The sequence below is a fragment of the Dermacentor albipictus genome, chromosome 7 (assembly GCF_038994185.2).
Source record: "Dermacentor albipictus isolate Rhodes 1998 colony chromosome 7, USDA_Dalb.pri_finalv2, whole genome shotgun sequence".
Lineage (NCBI taxonomy): Eukaryota > Metazoa > Arthropoda > Arachnida > Ixodida > Ixodidae > Dermacentor > Dermacentor albipictus.
Window position 1 is genome coordinate 49,280,839 of NC_091827.1, and position 19,655 is coordinate 49,300,493.

General features: G+C 43.1%; 1 protein-coding gene across 1 annotated transcript in view; it reads left to right on the forward strand.

Moving 5' to 3' along the window:
• The window catches only part of LOC139046719 (uncharacterized), a 41,585-nt gene that overhangs the window by 6,270 nt on the left and 15,660 nt on the right, over positions 1-19,655 (forward strand). The window contains exons 3-7 of the mRNA XM_070522224.1: positions 264-488; positions 5,454-5,673; positions 8,539-8,692; positions 13,645-13,754; positions 14,954-15,083. Coding sequence (XP_070378325.1) covers positions 264-488; positions 5,454-5,673; positions 8,539-8,692; positions 13,645-13,754; positions 14,954-15,083 — 839 coding nt within the window. The remainder of the gene's footprint in view (positions 1-263; positions 489-5,453; positions 5,674-8,538; positions 8,693-13,644; positions 13,755-14,953; positions 15,084-19,655) is intronic.

Here is a 19,655-nt window from a genome sequence, read left to right on the forward strand (position 1 = left end):
AGAAGTAATTCAACTTCTAGGAAGGTTGAAGAGTAAACAAAATAATCCTTAAACTACAAAATTACCAGAACATAATTAAGTACAAATATTTAATGACATGTAAATACTTACGTACACACCTCACACACATTCATGTGGTTCTAAGCGTTGTATGACTAACCATTTGATCAATTGACTGATTGATTGATTGTAATAATTGATAGCCGTAACAGAAAAACGTGACAGGATTTAACCTCTCATGACGCCGCTTTATCTTGTCACAGACACTGAACATGACCCTGGCGTCGCCAGCCCTACATCACCAAAACCAGGCACAACGACACCATCCTCAAGAATGCCAGCATCACCGAAACCATCATCAACAACGCCACCCCCACCTCCTCTCCCATCACACCCTCCTCCTCCACCTCCTCGCCCATCCCTACCGCCCGCACCTCCACCCCCACCTCCACCAACCCCTTCTCCTCCAACTACCACACGTCCTCCGGGTAAGTGCGCTAGTGCAAAAATAAAATTAATAAATTATTACTGGTATTTTTAATATAGGTTCTAGAGAAACGAAATCCAAACATTTAACATCGGAATATTAGCGCTCTGAGGAAAATGAATTGCGTTGTAACTTCTCTTTATCCACTTGTTTTTTTTTTCGATGGAATAAAAAAAACATGTTAAACGTTGGGCAATGTGCGTTGATGTGCAGGGAGGTCATGTGGAAAAATAATGCATGTTTCAGTTATCTATCATTAGAACAAACGTGCCTTTGCTCAAACGCATCTTTACTTTTTGCCTTTACCTCGACATTATGTCAACCTGTCAATATGTCATGGCTTTATTTATTTCATTCAGTGATTGGCTTAGTTTATTCCTAACTTCCATATACAACACCTGCCTCAAGGTACTAATATTTCGTATGCATGGGAAAACTATCACCTCACTCTCATCCACAAGTATGGTTTGAAAACAGACGTACAAAACTACAGATTGATATCTCTCCTATTCTTTCGCTAGACAATCTTCGAGTCGATCCTGCAGCCATTATTCACATGCAGCGTACTGAACAACCTAGTGTACATGGGTTTATCGCGTTCCAGCAGTCTGATGACAGGAGTCTACTTGACTCTGTTTACTGTGACCTAAGTAAGGCGCCAAATTTTTTTTTCTCTTTCATGACGTATTTTTCCCAAAATGCTAAGAAACCATAGTTCGTGCATCTTTAATGCCATTGCTCAGGACTACCTGTCAGATCAGCAACGCTGTGTCACCGTCAGAGGACAGTTCTCAAGCATGTTCATACCTCTAAGTGCTGCGCCAGAGATATCTGTCTGTGGACCACTTGTCGTCTGTCTCATGGTAAATGGTGCATACAGAGTCACAAGGAACTCGTTTTGGGGCTCTGACAACTATGATGTAGAACGTACGAAAAAAAAATTCTTGCTGTTTGGCGAACGAAAGTCATCACAAAAATTTTAGCAGCATTGAAAGTTTGGCTATTATCATTGCACCGTTTACAAAGAGAAATGTGGTGAGGCTGCATGATGCGACAGTCGTAAACCGTCGGGATTTCCCTGCAAATCTTCATGTCATTGTCATGTAGAAGAAATGAAGACTTGTGAATAGTGGAAACAACGTCATTAATAAACATTTCCAAAAGAAGTAGACGTCGTCCTGACACTTGAGGGACACCGCAAGTTGTCATTGGCACTGTTCATTTTGTTTGGCCAAGAATGTAACGGATGCCAAAGGTCCCAGGCACGACGTTACAAACGCCGTGAGACGGAATTATGCACTAGTGCAAATCCTACGCTCTTTTGTCCTACTTTTACCCCTCCTCGTCAGTGAATGCTTTTTCCCGAATCCCTCTGTGTGAGCAGACACGGCGTGTCCTCACATGGCCCGCTACCTTGGAGTAAGAGGGAATGAGGGTGTCCGGATGGTGGGTGGTTTAAGAAGGCCAGCGAGACGCTACGTGAAGACAAATCATCTCTGCGCTTGCGTACAGGAGCACGCACCCCGAACGTTTTTGTATGTGACTTGGAGTGCATCGCTCAGCCGTAACGGTGTATTAGGCTTCCGTTATTGGGTTGCACATCATCTAGCGTTCCCTGCCGGATCCACTCTGATTGTCGATCTGGTTCTAGCTCCATGCAGACTCTGATGAAGCTCGCGAAAACCCCCTCCCCGTAACATGTACCAGCTCGCTAGACCATGCATAAAGGAGACGTTTGATCATTGTCGTTAACAAGACATCGTTTATCGAGAAAATCACTGTGCGAGAGCTTTGCCGACTACGAGTCAATAACACAGCCCGCAAACTCGATTAGAAACAATGAGTGGCAAACTACATCAAAAACTTTCTTGAAGTCACAGTAAATAGTTTCAACTTGCCCTCTCTAAAGTACACGTGTGGAGTTTTGCGTCAGGACACTTAGGAGATTGTCGTAGCGGAGCGGCCCGAAAGAAATTCATGATGATCCGAAACCAACGAGATCTTCACAATAAAAGATAGTAACTTGCGAAAGGCACGCTGAAAAGTCATAGACGTGGCATGGACAAAATAAATCGGGCGTTATAGTTCCAAGCTTACACCATGTGGTCACAGGATGTTTTTCTCCAAGAATACAATATATGAGTCGTGATCCGGCTTCTATTGGCGTTTTCTGAGAGCCTGAAAAATAAAGCGGAATTCTTCACTCAACCCATTAGGCACAGGATTTCTGGATTTTGTGTGCTCGCCATGATTTTTCTTTAGGCCAGTTTTATGTTTAGACAAAAGCCAAAAGGGATATTTATAGTGAGCGACCTTGTACTGGAGAATTTCGGCTCGTGTTCAAAATGGGTCTTTTACCTGACCTGCTTTGTCCTGTACCTTGGTTTTATCTGTATCAGCATAATCACCCCGCTTGAAAGCAAACTGAAAAGATTCAATTACGCCACTGGAGGAGCTCTGCCTTAGGGCTAAGGCAGAGGCAGGTATTTTTAGTAACCAACGAAACATATCGGGACTGGATGCACGGTTGAAATGTCAGAACGAGATATTTTTGTTTAACTTGAAAATTTACCAGGTACTGGTCTAAGACGTAACCAGAGAAATTGGTGATAGAATTATGCTGCTTAAAGTAGCAGAAGGCTTGAAAGCCCAATAGCAGGCGGTACTTGGCATTTGTAATGAGAATATCAACAGATGCTTTAGTCAATTCAGGCCATACTAAAATTACGGGTAATGGTTACTCCACTCGCGCTACGGAAAGATAATACACTTTCAATAGAAGAGATGATCTCATAAAACGGAACAGGGGAATCTTCGTCGATACACAGAGAGATACAATCAACAACTTCTCGCCGCGCGTTAGCCGGATTTCTAAACAAATCGACACCTGCAAACTTTCTATGTTGTCTCGCCGGGATCGCCTCGCTGGATTGTCAACGATAGTCAATACGCCACCACCATTTTGTTCCAACTCACAGAAGGCCCGGTCACTGCGGAAGGCGTTGTAATGCGTAGAAAAAAGGCCCGAAGATGAACTTTCACTGCAGAGCCAAAATTCGAAAATATTAAAACTATGAAAAGTAGACGAAGTCCCAATATGGTAAAATAACGCGCTTTGGGGCGAAGTGCACGAGTAAGTTGATCAAATATATACAAGTTACGCAATATTTTGATCCTTAAAGTTTAGTAATAATAATAATAATAATAATAATAATAATAATAATAATAATAATAATAATAATAATAATAATAATAATAATAATAATAATAATAATAACAAAACAAAAGAACTGCTTCTCAATGCGATATGTATGCACATTCTAGATTCATCAATAAACTTCGATATTGCGCCTTATACGTGTAAGCAATGACTTTTGTATGCTTCCTCCACATAATTCTGTTGTGGGCAGGTGGAATTTTTAATAACTTCAGTGCGAGATTTAAATTTGCGAATTGTACAAAGAGGATTGGTTCTCATTAAGATAGGAAGCGGAGGAAACAGGTATGCCTTTGAGCCGATACCATTTTTCTTGGAGCAAACTTCACGTTGGAGTTGAGGCTGCTGATCCCGCCAGCACTTCGACATTGCACATTACGCTGGAGTGACTGGTGTGGGATTCTGCGTTAGGTTATGTTGCTTTCGTCACTTGCTTTTATTCTTCGATATTTCGTTTCTTTATTAGCTCTAATTAAATAAGTTAATGCTGCTACTGGTTTCCAGAATTCACTTCAAGAGGTACACGGATTCTATGGTTTTATTCAATCGAGGCATTATGTACTTGTACAAGCTATTTATTGGGCGTGTATGTGTTCTACTCTGTTGCAATCGCCAATTAGTGGAGAATGGTGCTTGTGTCGTTTATTTCACTGTCTCGGACATTTTGCTCTATTTAATGTGCCCAGGCTCACCTTGAGCTGTAATAATCGGTTTTTCCTTAATCAAATCCGCGACTATAGTGCGGAAAATGCTTAATGGTGTTCAAATCAATTATTTCGAAAGTATACCGTAGCTTACCCAGCGTGCTAAAGCACATTGGGTTTTATATATGGCAGAACATGATCGGTCGCACACAAACTTACTACAAGAAAGAGAAGAGTAACAACAAAATCATGTTAATGTGAAATTCATTGTGGTTCAATAACAACATCAAAGGTTGAAAGCTAGACAACTCGGAGTGCCCATCTATGTGCTCCTAATAACGCCTAATATAACTCTTAATAGCTGCTAATAACGTACAGCAGAATGATCCTATTGGATTCGTTTACCAGAGTTAAAGTGCTACGTTTATGGTGCGAAATAACGCTCACGTGCGTGTTACCATATTTGAAAGTTCCTTGAAATCTTTATTCTTCCTATTGTGGGGCTGAAAGCTTCCAAATAGTACATATTCACAGGCTCGTCCCGAAGAAAAGTCAATTTAGGTTTAGTTCGTTGGGTTCTGATTTTGCGCAAGTTCTGTTTGCTATATTTTACGACGAAAAGTACGGACTCTCCTATTTGGCCTAAAGCGTACCAATATATTCTGGGCGATTCAAGAAATGTAGTAACAGCAACCTTCATGCCCAGAGATGTCGTTCATGCAACATTCAGCCACTTGTTGAACTTCACCGCAACACACAAGTGTAAATTATTCAGCAGCTTTTTCTAAAAACTAATTCAAGAGAGTCATTCAATTTCATTGAGGTTAAGTTAGCAGCATCGTGAGGGTACTAACATTTATTAACAGAATAATTAACACCACCTAAGTGGAAGTTATTTCGGTGTTATCGCAGTGATTTGGTCAATACTAACACACTGCTATAACGCAGCACAGCATGCTAACAAGTTCTTAACGCTTACTTCATTAGTATACCCGTATAGGCTCAATAAAGCTCAATAAGCACTGTGCAGATTACGGTAACGAATGTTCGCGAAATGGCCAATTAGAGTCATTCAGTGTATATAATAAGTTCTTGTGTTTCGCAGCAAAACAGACCGTGTTGTCTTGCACGGTCGGGCACCAGGCCGTGATCAAGGATTCGGTGCCCCCCGATGGAACATGTGACAGCATATTCTACACGGACGTCTTCTTCAACGACAACACCAACAAGATAGAACCATTGTACAGTGACACCGCCTTCGAGGTGGTCCGGTCCGCCGCAGCGAGATACTCGAAGACAACGTTCGGAACTTCGATGTATCCGGGGTGAGCTCGACCGTGCCTCTTCATCTTCTTTGCTTCAGCGAAGAAAGAAACGCCCGCCAGCAATATGAGGAATCTATCACTGCTCAATGTAACGTGACCTAATAACTCCGTGAGGGAGGGCAGCGAAACTGTGATAGGTGAAGAAGAACGAACTCGTTCAGGCCAAGCGGAGAGTCTTGCATCGAGTACAAGCATATAGGCCATAGTGGGATATGCGTCAGTATAAGACTAACTAAGGCACGACATCATGGCCTATTTGAAGGTGTAGCGTATTTTCACTTTATGTATAACTTGTACTGTAGCAGATACGCCTGCCCGCCAGTCTTTAGTTTTTCGCTTTCTCACTACGAGCGTTCGACAGTGCGTGAGCTGTTGATGCCTCTCAGTTAAAAAAAAGAGCAGCAGCATATAAGAGAGTCCTCAATACGTAATAAGCCGATATATGATAGCTGGGGAAATCACATTGTTTTATAGCGGCTAGGCATGCGCCTAGTTTTGCTATACGGCACATTTATCCTAACATATTCCACTCCGGTGTCCCTGGAATCCGCCCCTTTTTCGGAAAACACTGGCAACGAAACGAAGAAAATGGTCGTCACAGAGGAGTAAATATATTTGTCGCAGTAGATGAGTTGAAAGCCGAACGTATCGCTGAAAGCTGTACCTTCGTTTGTTTTTTTTACATCTATTTCGCCCTTGTGATGCTGCTTTTTCTCAATCTAGGCTGACATCATATACAGGGCGTTTCTTTTAGCCACCCCAAGTTTTCTTGTAATGGCCTATGGCACGTAACACAATTCTCACGTTTGGTCTAAACGATTTGATGAAGACCCATTGCTTCTACGAGAAATCAAAACGTTCAATTGAATAATTAACGTAGACTAATTAGCATTTCACTGAATTGCTCTACGCCACGTATTTCGACCTACGAATTATCGCCGCTAAGTTTACAAAGCGTACCCACTTGCTACGAATTGTCAAGGAAGCACCTGTTTCGAGTTATGAATTTTTAAAATGTCTGCCGAAATGCATTCATTTTCCAGTAATTTTCTGCTTCAAAGAAGAAAACAGCGCCTTCGTCAAAAAGTAACTGGAAAGCCAATGCATTTTGTCGGACACATTGAAAATTAGTATTTAGAACATTTTGTTTCTCGTAGAAGTACTGGCCGTCCTATTGCGTAATTCACAATAAAAGTTAGAATTTGGCCATCAGCCTGGGCAATCTTCAAAAACATTTACTGCAGCTAAAGAAAAACATACTGTATAGCGTGTGACGAAAGAGGTACATGTTTTCTTCTTGTTTTAGTATAGATGTTTTTGGTTAAATTGCCACAGGTAACGGTATAAATAAAAATACATTTACAAGCTCTGTTCACCGAGCTCGAACACAGCCAAGGTGGTGGAAGGAAAATCTCTATAATCGTCGTGTTCTTCTACACCGTCACTAATGTTCTCCTTATCATATTGACTGCAGTCATATGACATTCACTCGGACTGGAAAAGAGCCGACCAGGCGCCTAAGACATGTTCGTAGGTGAGGGGTATAGCTTTAGGTGGAAATGTGCATCATGTGTGAGGAAGCAGAGGGCGTGGTATCATCGAACGGGGCCCATCTCGAAAGTAACGTCTGTCACTTGTCGTGGTACGGACTGCTGGGCAGGACATGGTAAGCGCCGGAGTACCGCGAAAGTTGTTTTTGAGAGAAGACAACGAGCTGAGAAGGGGACCAGAAAGGGTGAAGTTCACATGCACTGACGTGGGCGTCCCGGTGGCTGGAGTGGTACAACTTCCGTCGCGTTCACACCGCACAGGTGGATGGGCGCAATCGGACGTTTCTCTTCTGTTGTAGCAATGGCGTCGCAAGCGTATTCACCCGACAGTTGTGCAGGGACCCGAACAAGGTTGCAAAAGGCTCCATTGCTTTCTGTCGGGAGAGAAGATGCAAATGAGAGTAGCCGTGGGTGTCAGGGCCTGAGGGTCTATACGCATAGGCAGGAAAAGGTAACATAGTGTCCCAGTCACGATTATCAGATGAAAGATAAATTGACAAGATATCAGTGATCATGCGATTCAAGCGTTCGAAAAAACCGTTGTTATGAGGGTGGTACGCAGTCGTAAGCTTTTGTATGGTGGCACAAGAAAGAAGTAAAGCTTCGCTAACTTTACACCAGACGCACCTCTTTGAAAAGCTGACGAGGGGCACGGTGATGTAAAACGACGTCTAGCATTAAGAAGTCGATAACGGGTGTAGCATAGATGGTTCGGAGAGGTCTTGTGATAGCCATATCTCGGGGACAACGGACAACGCTTTCTCTTAAGGCTAATGAAGCAATATTTCTATATTATATTCCTTTAATGCGGGGACTGTACGCAAAAGTACACGCGAGTTTTCGCCAAATCTGTCCAATACTGGTGCGGCAGAAAAGCATGACTCCTCTTCACATTACTTTCTCCCTTACATCCATCATCTCATTCCATTTCATTTCATACTGCACATAATCGCTGCAGACGACCATTTATCTTATGGCATGCATGACCGGGCTGGTCAACGCACCATTTTCTGCAAACAATGCAGGCGGAACAGACATCCCTCTCGCGTAAAGCTTCCTGCCAATATTAAGGCGTATTGTTTGAGCCGCTGCTGATGAGTTCTGACCACTGCTGTCGAGAGGCGGCGCAACCATGCACTTTCATCAGCCGAAGTGGAGCTCGAGTGAAAAAGCGTTCTCGTATACCCTTGGATCTGTGTCGGTCGCATCATCTTCGAACCTCCGCTTTAGCTTAAGGAAGTGTCGGGGTTGTCGTTTTATTTATTTATTTATTTATTTATTTATTTATTTATTTATTTATTTATTTATTGCGCAGAACCATCGGTGAATTGGTACGTAACAAACAGAAGGATATTGAGAGCGCCATGACCAAACTCATCAACGACAAGTTCGTGCACTTCGGCATGCTTAATGTAGATAATATAGAAGACTATGACAAACTCAAAGATGGCCCACTTCAGTACTTGAGGGTAAGTATACGTATACATGGCCTCTATATTCATTTTTACTCTTTAATATACCATCAAGGTGTATTATTATAGAAGGAAATGGTCCCACATTGTTGGTAATAGTAGTTTATTATTTATTGGGGGTAGCGAAATGTGAGGCGTATACGCAAAAGGGAAATATTCTTGATTGAAAACAACAAAGTATTACGAGAAACAGGGAAAAACATGTATAATATTTAAATATCAAATTATGCAATAGTACTTAATGTTTTCACAGATGCATTACCATATTCAATAAGGACGAGTGATATGGATAGGTGATTATTGTCAATCGATATTTGGGCACACATGAATTTAAATATGGCTATCTAGAATCACTCGCGCAGGTTACACTGATCCTTAAGCGAGATATTCTACGGCGATTTTTGAGGCTTGCTAGAGAAGGACGTAATTTTGTTTGCGTTATACTAGAGATATGGCCGATAAGACAAAATGAATACGACAGAAGTATTCTGCACCATTTCGAGGGAACTGGGTCATGGTACAGCTCCCATCACGATGCGGCGAACTAACGTTTACTACGAAGAAGCGTCAAACCGAATGCACAGGCACCTAGGCTGGACTTGATTCTAGGATCACGGCCGAATTTCGGAAACTTAGAAAGTTTTTAACATAATAGTGCAGATGCAATGCGCACCTTAGAATCAACGGAAGCTAAGCAAGCGTTCGGGAAGAGGTTAATTCAAATGCTCCAAATTTAATAATTTCTTTCCTGCGTTTATGGCGTAAGGCAAACTGGCCAGCTCGTGCACCCTCGTGCACCCGTGCTGAACAATGTGACGACTTGTACCTTGTATCAGGGCTCACACATTACTGTCGCCCATACAGAAGTAAGCCGTCTTGGGTACCCCCTCGGGAAACGCAGTCGGGGGTTGCACACAAGGGCTAGAGGTACACAGCATCGCCACGAAAAAAAAAGCAGGGCAACCACGGGGCAGAAGGGAGATGGATATTCAAGACGATGAGCACAACGCGAACAAGGTGAAAGCCGGAGCCAACGTTTCGAGAAGTGGACTTCTCTTCCTCAAGGAGGCATTTACAAGGATTGTATAGGCGGCCTTGGAAATGTCATGTCCACGTGCTGTCTGGTGTCAAAGGCCTAGTCAGATGGCTTTTAATGCCGCCTTTTGCCTTGGCACCAAGACAAACCGCTCTTGAGCGTTGTTTTGCCAATAAACAAATAAACAAATAAACAAACAAACAAACAAACATATGCCACCTTGAACAAGCTAAGTCTACGTTTCGAAACGTCCGATCCGGCTTTCGATTTGATCTCGTTTCACAGTAAAATAAAGACGTTTGTCTGAGAAAACATTCATCTTGTCGCCGTTTTTGACGCTCGTCGCGAACATGTTGAAAACTTCACTCGGCCTCTTTATTGACATCGCTAGATTCTTTACCACTGATTTCCAGCCACAGAACACTGTTTTACCCTCCGCCTGTATCGTTTGAGACACTGCATTTTCGCAATGGTCGAGTTTTCAGTAAAGTTGTTTCGGTGCTGCCAATACCCTTAGATCATTATTCAGCCTAACTGTGGATGTTTACAGCTGTCCGCGCGCCTGAGCGCATGTCCGGCATACACGCAACCCGCACGTTGATCTTCGAGGTAATCTGCGGCGGCTGCGGAGGCAAATGGTTCTGGCTTCATCCCCGCTTGGCCATTAAGCTCACGTGATATCCACTTAGCGAGAAGCGTTTTTCCCCCGCTGCCAACACTCTTAATTATGCCAACGTTGTCACGGCGACTACTCGCTTTCAACGAGTGAGATATTGTCAAGTTTATCTGTGTGCACGTGATACTACGATTTGTTTTTATTAGTGAGCGAGTGTTTGCTTCAATATGCATGGCTGATAAAGCGTGAGTCTTCATTTGGTGTAAGTGGCAATTATCTTACAATCGCTAGCAATGCGCTGCCTTTTGGGCGAAACAGCGACATGATTTACTACGTCTTGGTGCTCGCGCTTCTGTGATCGGTAGTTCCTGGTGGTTACGGTAAATCTTCACTATCAATCATAGGCCGACACCTGCAGTTCGGACACTACTTTGTAAAAAAAGAGATTAGGCTCCAATGCAGGCTGTGAAGGTAGTTTGACTGCGAAGTCGTAAACGAGAACTAAAACGATTGCTCGTTGAGACGTAGCCTGAAATTATTCACGTGGTGATATTGGTGTTCGACTAACGTGTTTTACCGGCCTGCGACATCGCTTCCGCAGCTAGTAAGTGCATCTACGCAGTGAAACAAAGAATAGACTTTCGCACTTTACCACGCTTCATTCGCGCTTCTTGAGTGCACTGTTCTTCAGAAATCTTCATAGCCTTTTCATGGCATATTAGAACACAAATCAGTTTCCAGGTGGGTTCTTCTTTTAAATACGAAAGTGTTGTTCATCACTCCCTGCAGTTTCGGCTTCGTGGCGACTACAGCTTATCCAACCGTAATCCTTACCGGAAATTTCTTGCGGCGACCGCAATGCTCGAACACGAGCTTTCTGTTTCTTTTCTTACAGCGAATATGTATTTGCCTAGCAGGTTCATCTGTCCGTCCCTCTGTCGCCTGTACGCCGAAAACTCCTTCGTGGCAACCCCATGCCCACGTGCGAAAAAGAAATGAACCGTGCGATTGGCTGAGCCAGTAGTGACGCTGTTGCTTTCCTTCGCAGTCGAGCGCGCGCGCAGCAGTTTCTCTCCGGCTGCGAAATGGGTTGGCAACGCGACATATGTACTCCTGAGGAGCAGGCAGCTTTCGATCTGCAGCGTCGCGAGAAGAAGCGGTAACGAGCTGGTCTGCGCCGTACGGATGCTGCAACGAGGGCAAAAGAAGAGGCTCGTGCAGCCGAGCACAAGCAGCACCTGCGTACCGAGGAGCGGCAGCCTAGAAAGCCGTCGTTTGATGGACCGTAGGGATTAACTCAGTGAATAACACCGCCGCCGCACGAAGTGCTTGGACGGTAATTCTTTATATACCCCGCACTGCCGGCGCCGCCGCTGCCGGGGATGGATGGATGGATGTTATGAGCGTCCTCTTTGGAACGCAGTGGTGGGTTGCGAGGAAGTGAGCGCCATCTGCCAACCAAGCTCTTGCTTGCGGGGTTGCGAGGAAGTGAGAGTCATCTAGTGGTGTTACAAGCAACGCAGCTCTGCACGCTCTGCAACACAGCTCTGCCTACTGTTTTTGCCTGCGAACGCGACAGGCCCATTGGGAGACCGAGCTATGCAAACAGTTTAACTGTAAAGCGTATTCGCCTAAAGTAGACCGAATATGGTATATACAAGATTCCATACCTTGCAGATCACGTAGAAAGAGCATATGGAATGCACTAAGTGTTCTTAATGACATAATAAATGTGAGTACTCCAAAACAGGTCGCGATAAATGTGGGCACCGATGTACTAATGTGTTGGTGCACGGTTCAGTTTCTTTACCATAATAAAGTTGCTTTGTTTGTCTAGTCGCACGCATACAATTTGTGTTTATTCACTTTTATTTATATTACGCATATCATGCAAGAACTTAACCTAACCTAACCTAACATTTTACTGGGAGGAAAGCACTAAGATTGATTATTAGCATTGCGGCACATTCCTCTATGATCGCCGAAAAAAAGTCAGTGCTGCAAGAAACAATTTCTATTCGTTAAATAAAAAAGTAGCGAACCCACAAAAGACAGCTCTGCCACACAGCACTGCGCTCCGCAGACGCTCATCATTCGAATCGTCAGCCCAGCCGAGGTGAACTGAGTAGTTTTACAGAAGATGTTGTATTCATGTCCGCGTCAGAATGCCTACGTTCATATTGGGCCAACTAAATTTATATATCTAGAATCTGGAGGAGGATATAGCACGGTGTATACGTCGTAAAAGTAGACTAAGGATTGCGAGGTTGTACGACTGCATTGCAAAGCCGGCCAGCTTACACCCGTGGCAGTCGATGGCCGGTGCTACAATACCTCTGGTGTTGGCATACCCATTCCGCTTGCTTATACAAACAGCCCGAGCGCAGAAACCCACAGACGTAGAAAGTACGACAGTGCGTATATATATAAACTTCTAATCGTACTACTTATAAGAACTACGTCAAGTAAAGATGATGATGTTGAAGTGATATGGGTCTTATCAGTTACCGTTTGGTTCAGTGAAAACGTAAACGATACACCTAGCAGTGATTCTGAACTTGCGACATCACGGTCGTCATGTGAGCAGTTGTTCCAGTCTATTCCGGGAAGGTTAAAAGGCAGGAGTCCCAATGGCTCTAGTTAACCGCATTCACTGTTTGCGTTGCCTAATGATTCGCTTTAGGACATCTGGTGAGGCTGAAGAAGTTAATGGAATCTGAACAGTAGTACAGTAATATCAATCTTAAGGCTAGCAGCCGCACTTTAGAAAGTCCTAATGGGCCCTTCGCCACCATTCCGTGTTGCAATCACGTAGGTTTAGAGTGAACATCCTGCAGCGTTCATTCTATCAGCAAACTATTATGCCGACTAACGCCGCGAAAGCGGTTAATTAATGTCAGCCAAATCCCGCGTGCTAATGCTCTTTGAACTATATGCGGTATAAGAAGTAAAGCTTGTTGGCTGAACATAGTTGCCGCGAGACCTTCAGGAAACAATAATAACTGCCCTGTCGAATTCGGTCGGTAAAAGAAAAGTACGCAAAGAAAAGGTGAAGCGGGCGCATGATACTAGATGTTGATTGCTTGTGCCGCTAATTGATTAGGTCGCGCATTGAAGGAAATAACGTGAGGAATAGAACTCCATTTAGAAAATCGTACCCGTGAGTAAAATGTACGTTGGGCCAGTTTGGTACGTCACGCTATAGGTAGAATATGAAACAACCGCTAAAGAAAAATAATAATAAGAACGAGATGATGAAGCCTCATTTCGCTGTTTTTCTACCCCCGCTTCGTCCAGATTGCGGGACATTTCCAAACGATATCTGGCCAACACTGCGCCTTGGGAGTAGGGCTCTCGAATGGAGGACTAGGTACACTTATCCTGGACAAAGCCAAATTAGCCACCCAGTGAGTATAAACTGCCGATGGCAGTCGTCACCTAAACCTGTTGGGAACTCGAGGTCGTGGGTTCGTTACACGGCTGTGGCGGCAGCATTTTAAAAGAGGCGGCGTGTACAAAAATGGCATTGCACCCTGCTTCGACGAGCTTTCGCCTTCTCCGACCCCGCGACCACTTGCGTGAACAGTGCCTTTCATCGTTTTTGATTATTTAAGCCTAAATGACAAGCTGATAGCATGTCACTGCTGGAATTCGAACCTACAACCTCCGCATGATGCGTGCTTAGCAGTACCAACTTGTTTATTGTCGGTGGCTGTTCCGACGACCGCGTTCTTACGTAATTATTTATGTGCATGATAGTTAACCCTAGGAGGGGGTGGCTAGAGCTCCCCGTGGCCTTTCGTCAGCGGGAAATGTCGGAGATCGTATAGACCGACGCTGTAAGGTTAGAACGTGAACTTTGCGAGTATGCAGCTCGCTAATAAAGCCTCGAATGGCGTGCCAGGAGGCTTCAACACTGCTGAAATTCAAGGCCCTTACTATCCAATGGACTATGGCCATTGTTCTGTCCGCGGAAGGAAAATAAACTGAGACGGTAACAATTAAGCCACAGCACAACATTAACGCGTCCCCGGAATCCAGCCGTCTAGCCTAAAGCTTTTAAAGCAAATCTCGGTTCCTCCTGCCGAATTGTGTATCACGAGCTCATACGTCTTTATTCCTGCAGCAATAGAGGAAGGATTTCAACAAGAGATGACACTTCGTAATAAACCCTTTTTCCTCCATTTGCTACAACTTCACGCCGTGGTCGATGGGCTTGGTGGATTGCACGCCTTGAACGCCACCCTAATCGCAACACGCAGTAACTAAAGACTGCAATCGGGGCGAGGTAAAGTCGCCTAATCGGGTCTCATTTACATGCCGTACGTGTGCGCAGTTGTTACTAGTCATATGGAGCTCTCCGTTTCAGTAAAAAATCGGAAATGTACTTTTTAGTTCTCACTTCAGCATGAAACCGTAAGCTAAAAGGGAACCCCTTTTCCCCCTCGCTCTACAAGCGTTACTCCTGCGATGTCCTCTTATCTTCATAACAAACATTCGGAAAGTTTCCGGCGGGCAAACCTCGCTAAGAATATATAAGAAACGTCTAGTCGCTCGGCAATTATCTCTGTCGCCACCATGTTTCTTTCCTTGTTTTTCCTTCCAGACATTTCCCAAAAATAACGCTTATTGTTATCAAAGTACACACGGAAAGAGCCGGAAACTATCTTCGGCTGTACCCTGTTTCACCGAACCCCGACAATGTGTTGCTAAAACCTTACAACACGCTGTCACTGGTAAGCGAATTTTTAGTAACGAACGTACACTAACGTGGCCTGCCCCATTTTCATTAATCTACAGCTAACCTGTATGTGGCTAGGATCACAAGATTTCTTCATGGTGTAACGTAGACAAAAAGCTGTCATAACGAATGGCCTATACCTTTAAATGCAATGGCTTGCGCCCCCGAGAGGCAGAGGCTACAAGAACTCAACCGTATGAGGCGAAGAGTGCATAAATTCGCGTAAAGTAGTGGGATGAGCTATTGGATTGAATCATTCATATAATTAACAAGCTATTGCATTGATTATTGGCACTGATATCGTCATTTAGGGAACATTTTCAGCGCTAGCTAAACAAGCACGAAGAAAACATTTCGCTACTTAGCAACACGCGAACATCACACGTGTCAATAAAGAGCAAGTTCAAAACAAGTGTCCGATCCATGTCATTGGCGAGCCATGCCAGGATTTCATCAGCCCAATCACCGATTATCAGGAGTTGCAGAGATGGAGTGGGAACACTTGACGGCAGTGGTTAAGGACCTAAGCTGATCAAAGGTGGAGATGATGGCATTTCTTGAGAGGGCTCAGCCGGAGCATGTTGAACAGTAAGTGTGCGCGTGAATTTTACGAACAGGAAAATAATCTGATATACAGGTGTCGATGCAGCTCAAAAGGGTGACTTCCAATTGAACAGACATACAATCTGTACAAATCAGCAGCACCTCATGTGATAACGCTCCATACTCTGTTTCACGAACTGTGTGCAGCATTATGAAAGCCATAGCTTTCGGCAAGCAATGAGAGAACAAGTGCAAGTCTGAGAACTAATTGGAAGACAGACACACTCTCCACAGTATACTCTCAGTGGTGGTTTCCGACGACATGCCTGTTCAGCCTTTGACTGCCAAACTGTGAAACTTTTGCTATGCTGCGAACAGTAGCTGACACACTTTGGGCTCTAGGCGACGGAAGCACAAATGAAAGAAATTAATTTACACACCAAAGAATCATGTAAGAAAATCAAGCGGAAATTTCTGGCGGTGTCAGCATAGTGCGAATGCTAAAACTGAAAATTTCAGTTTATATTAGGCCGTAATACCACTACGGCCTAATATAAACTACTAATACTGCACGAAACACTACTAATACTGCACGAAATAATTTTCGTGCAGTATTCACTGCACAAAAATTATTTGTAGTGTGCAGCATGAGAAATGTTAGCATAACTGAGGAGATCGAGTTTGGAAGGAGGCACAACGCAAACATGATCGCAGGTGTGCAGAGATTCACTGTTTTCTTTTATAGCAAGTCTGTGCACACATAAGGGCACAACCTTTTCCTGGAATTGAGCTTCAGGAATGCTGCACGTGCAGTTGGTATTGAGAAAGCATGCGCTGAGGCCTTAAGTGTGCAGCACACACAAACACTATGAACAACATAAAGCAGCATTGCTAAACAAGCAGTAAGCGTCATCAAAGGAATGAGCATGAAATGTAATAAACAAGCTAATGTCATGCTTAGGAGGTTTACAGTGTGTATTAGCCGAGGTCTTAGAAAAGTCACTGCACAACTTTGTTCCCGTTCCTAAAATACTTTGCGAGCTCATGATATTGCATGCTTATCTTAAAGGTTAGATGCGGATTCGGCAGTGTGTATCACCTGGACATCACGGATGTCAGCAATACTGAAATACTGCAAAAATAAAGAAGACCTAAAAATTGTCAGATTTCCAGCAATTCCCGGCAATAAGGATGCATTTAGGAGTAGCAGGAACGCGTTCACTTGGGTCCTTAAACCGGTGTTCATGTCGTTCGATCAGCATTTGCTTTCCTTTTTCATGCCATTCCATTTGCTTTTTTGCTGGTTTCTGGTTACCTGCGTCCCCTGCCTTTGTATTCCTCCGTGCAGTTATGAACGTCATAACGTGCTGCTCATCATAACAGCAGAATCGCAATAATTGAGAAGCGTGGTATTTCATTGTCGTAGAAGCAGGTGTGCTGCCCCAAGTTATGCTTATGCTTTAATCTGATAATTCATATTTCTGATAATTTAAGCCAAATTCTAGCATCCCCTCGAGTTCGAATTGTCGAGTCTACTGTAATGTTAAACGTGACAACAAATGGTGGATGAGGATAAAATTCTATCCTGAGCCGCAGTAAAAGTTCTGCGGCTCATGTCATGGATACCTTTCACAACACATCTGCTGCCGAGAAAGCTGAACTGTGACACAAGGTCTGCGTAATCTCAACTAGGCAGCACCCATGCACAAATGCAAAAACGACTAGTTTGTATTTGTATCACTAGATGGTAACGCTCGTTTATTTGCACCCTTTTCCTTTATTTATGCAGCTGAGCGATTTTGTAATGCACCATGACCATGACCATGACCATGAGCACCATTGTGGCTTGCTAAGAAGTATCACGTGTGTGGGCAACACTATGTGGCTTCTGCTGGCCCTAAAGCAGATCTGTGGCTCGCATGAATTGTAGCTATGCATCATATTGTCCTATAATAAACTTTACATTTGTACACAATACATGGACGTTCCTCGAAGCAGTGGTTTCAGTCAGATAATGCAATCATGTCACAGCGTGTCAGGACACGTAACTTTTTCCATTACTCAACCTTGCCTCTTGACAAGTTCTTGAACACAGGCACACTAGCTGTACGCCATCAAAATAATAATGACTGGGATATGTTGCAGAAAAATTGACACAAATATTGGTGACAAAATGAGCATTTTTCTCTTCGTGTCCCTCCTCACTGTCACCCAATCATCAACATACATTTTTTATTCTAGACTACAGTAAAATAGTTGTTCTCATCAAAGTCCCGTTAATAATAATAATAATAATAATAATAATAATAATAATAATAATAATAATAATAATAATAATAATAATAATAATAATAATAATAATAATAATAATAATAATAATCTTTATTACAAATAATCAATTGGTACATATAGTTTTGCTAGGTCTGCCGAAGCCTCCTGTGGGCTTGTATGGTAGAAACCTGGCATCTACGGCATTGCATTACGTAACCTTTATACAGACATACTAATTGTCAAACTAAAGTACGTCAATAAAAAAATAAAGAACCTATCACAGGTTCCTCAGGTAAACATGCCCAATAAACAACACCTAATTTTCAAATGAAAACACGTAGCAAACAACAACCATTAAAACTTAGTAAACATGGCACAATATGTAAACAAACCTACAACCCATCGAGAACAAAAAACAAAAGAAATAGAGATAACAGCGGAAACAGTCTCACATTAATTTTGGCAAAGATCACACTACTACATAATAGACTTTGTACATGTGAAAATAATTCTATCATTGCCTCTAGGGTCTTCTTTAAAGCCGACAAATTTGTCTGATTCAGTAAAGCACCGGGAAGGTTAATAAACAGGTGGCGGATGTAGTACCTTCTTTTTCCTTTTCCATAACGAGTTATTCTCCAAGGAACTACATGTATGGGATGTCTATGCAGAGCAACACTTTTATGGAGAGGTTCTCGGAAAGCATTTCTCCAGAAATAATGCATAACAATTGTCGAACGAAACAAAGACTCGAAATCGGGCATTTCAAAATCTCGAAATAAGTTATCCGTGGTGTGGTTGTACGCAACACTTTTTACTAAGCTTAATAGGCTCTCAATTTTATGTTTCCAAAATCCGCTGCAATTGAAAAAAACGGCAAATGTCGTACCTTAGATGCGAGTAGGCTACGGCATGCACTATCACTTTTGTAATCTTGGTAGGCGCATAACTCCTTATACGGTAAAGGACACATGCAACATTACGTAATCGCATGCAAATTCGAGCCATTTGAATATTACATGATACATCAGTATCAAAGTATACTCCAAGGTACTTGACACTATCTACATGTTGTAAACGGGCACAAACACAGACCAAGGAATCAGAACCGTGAAGGAAGGCATGTTCACTTGTTACAAGAGCCTTAAGCGAATTTCTCAAGCATACTATTCGAGTTTTTCGAGCACTGACTTGTATATGGTTTTTTCCCAACCAGTACATCACATTTTTTATGTCGCTTTGAAGTATGACAGCTGCTTTGTTCTGCATGTGCTTAGAAACAAGCAACGTATCATTTCCATATTTGAAAATCGCACATCTAGATACCTGTGCCAAGTCACAAACGTCCGAATTAAAAAGAAGCGGAGACAAAACGGAACCCTGCGGAACCCCTTCATTAAGAAAGCGCAAGAACGTGTTCTGGTCACCAATACATACAATCTGAGACCGATTTACCAGGTAGTTTTGTATAAATTAATGGAAATACCCCCAAACCCGTAATTGGGCAGTTTAGCACACAGAATACTGCGGGTTGCCGAATCGAAAGTCTTAGATATATCTAAAAAAAAGCTCACAGGATACCTGGTTAAGTTCAAGTGTTTAATGTAGATAGATCTTCAAAAAGTGCATGCGTGCTTCTACCAGACCCGTAGCCATAATGGGAAGATGATAAAATGTCATATTTTAAAAGAAACCCCTCAATCGTTTAAAACACGTCCCTTTCCAACAGTTGCGCTAAGATAGGAAGAACAGA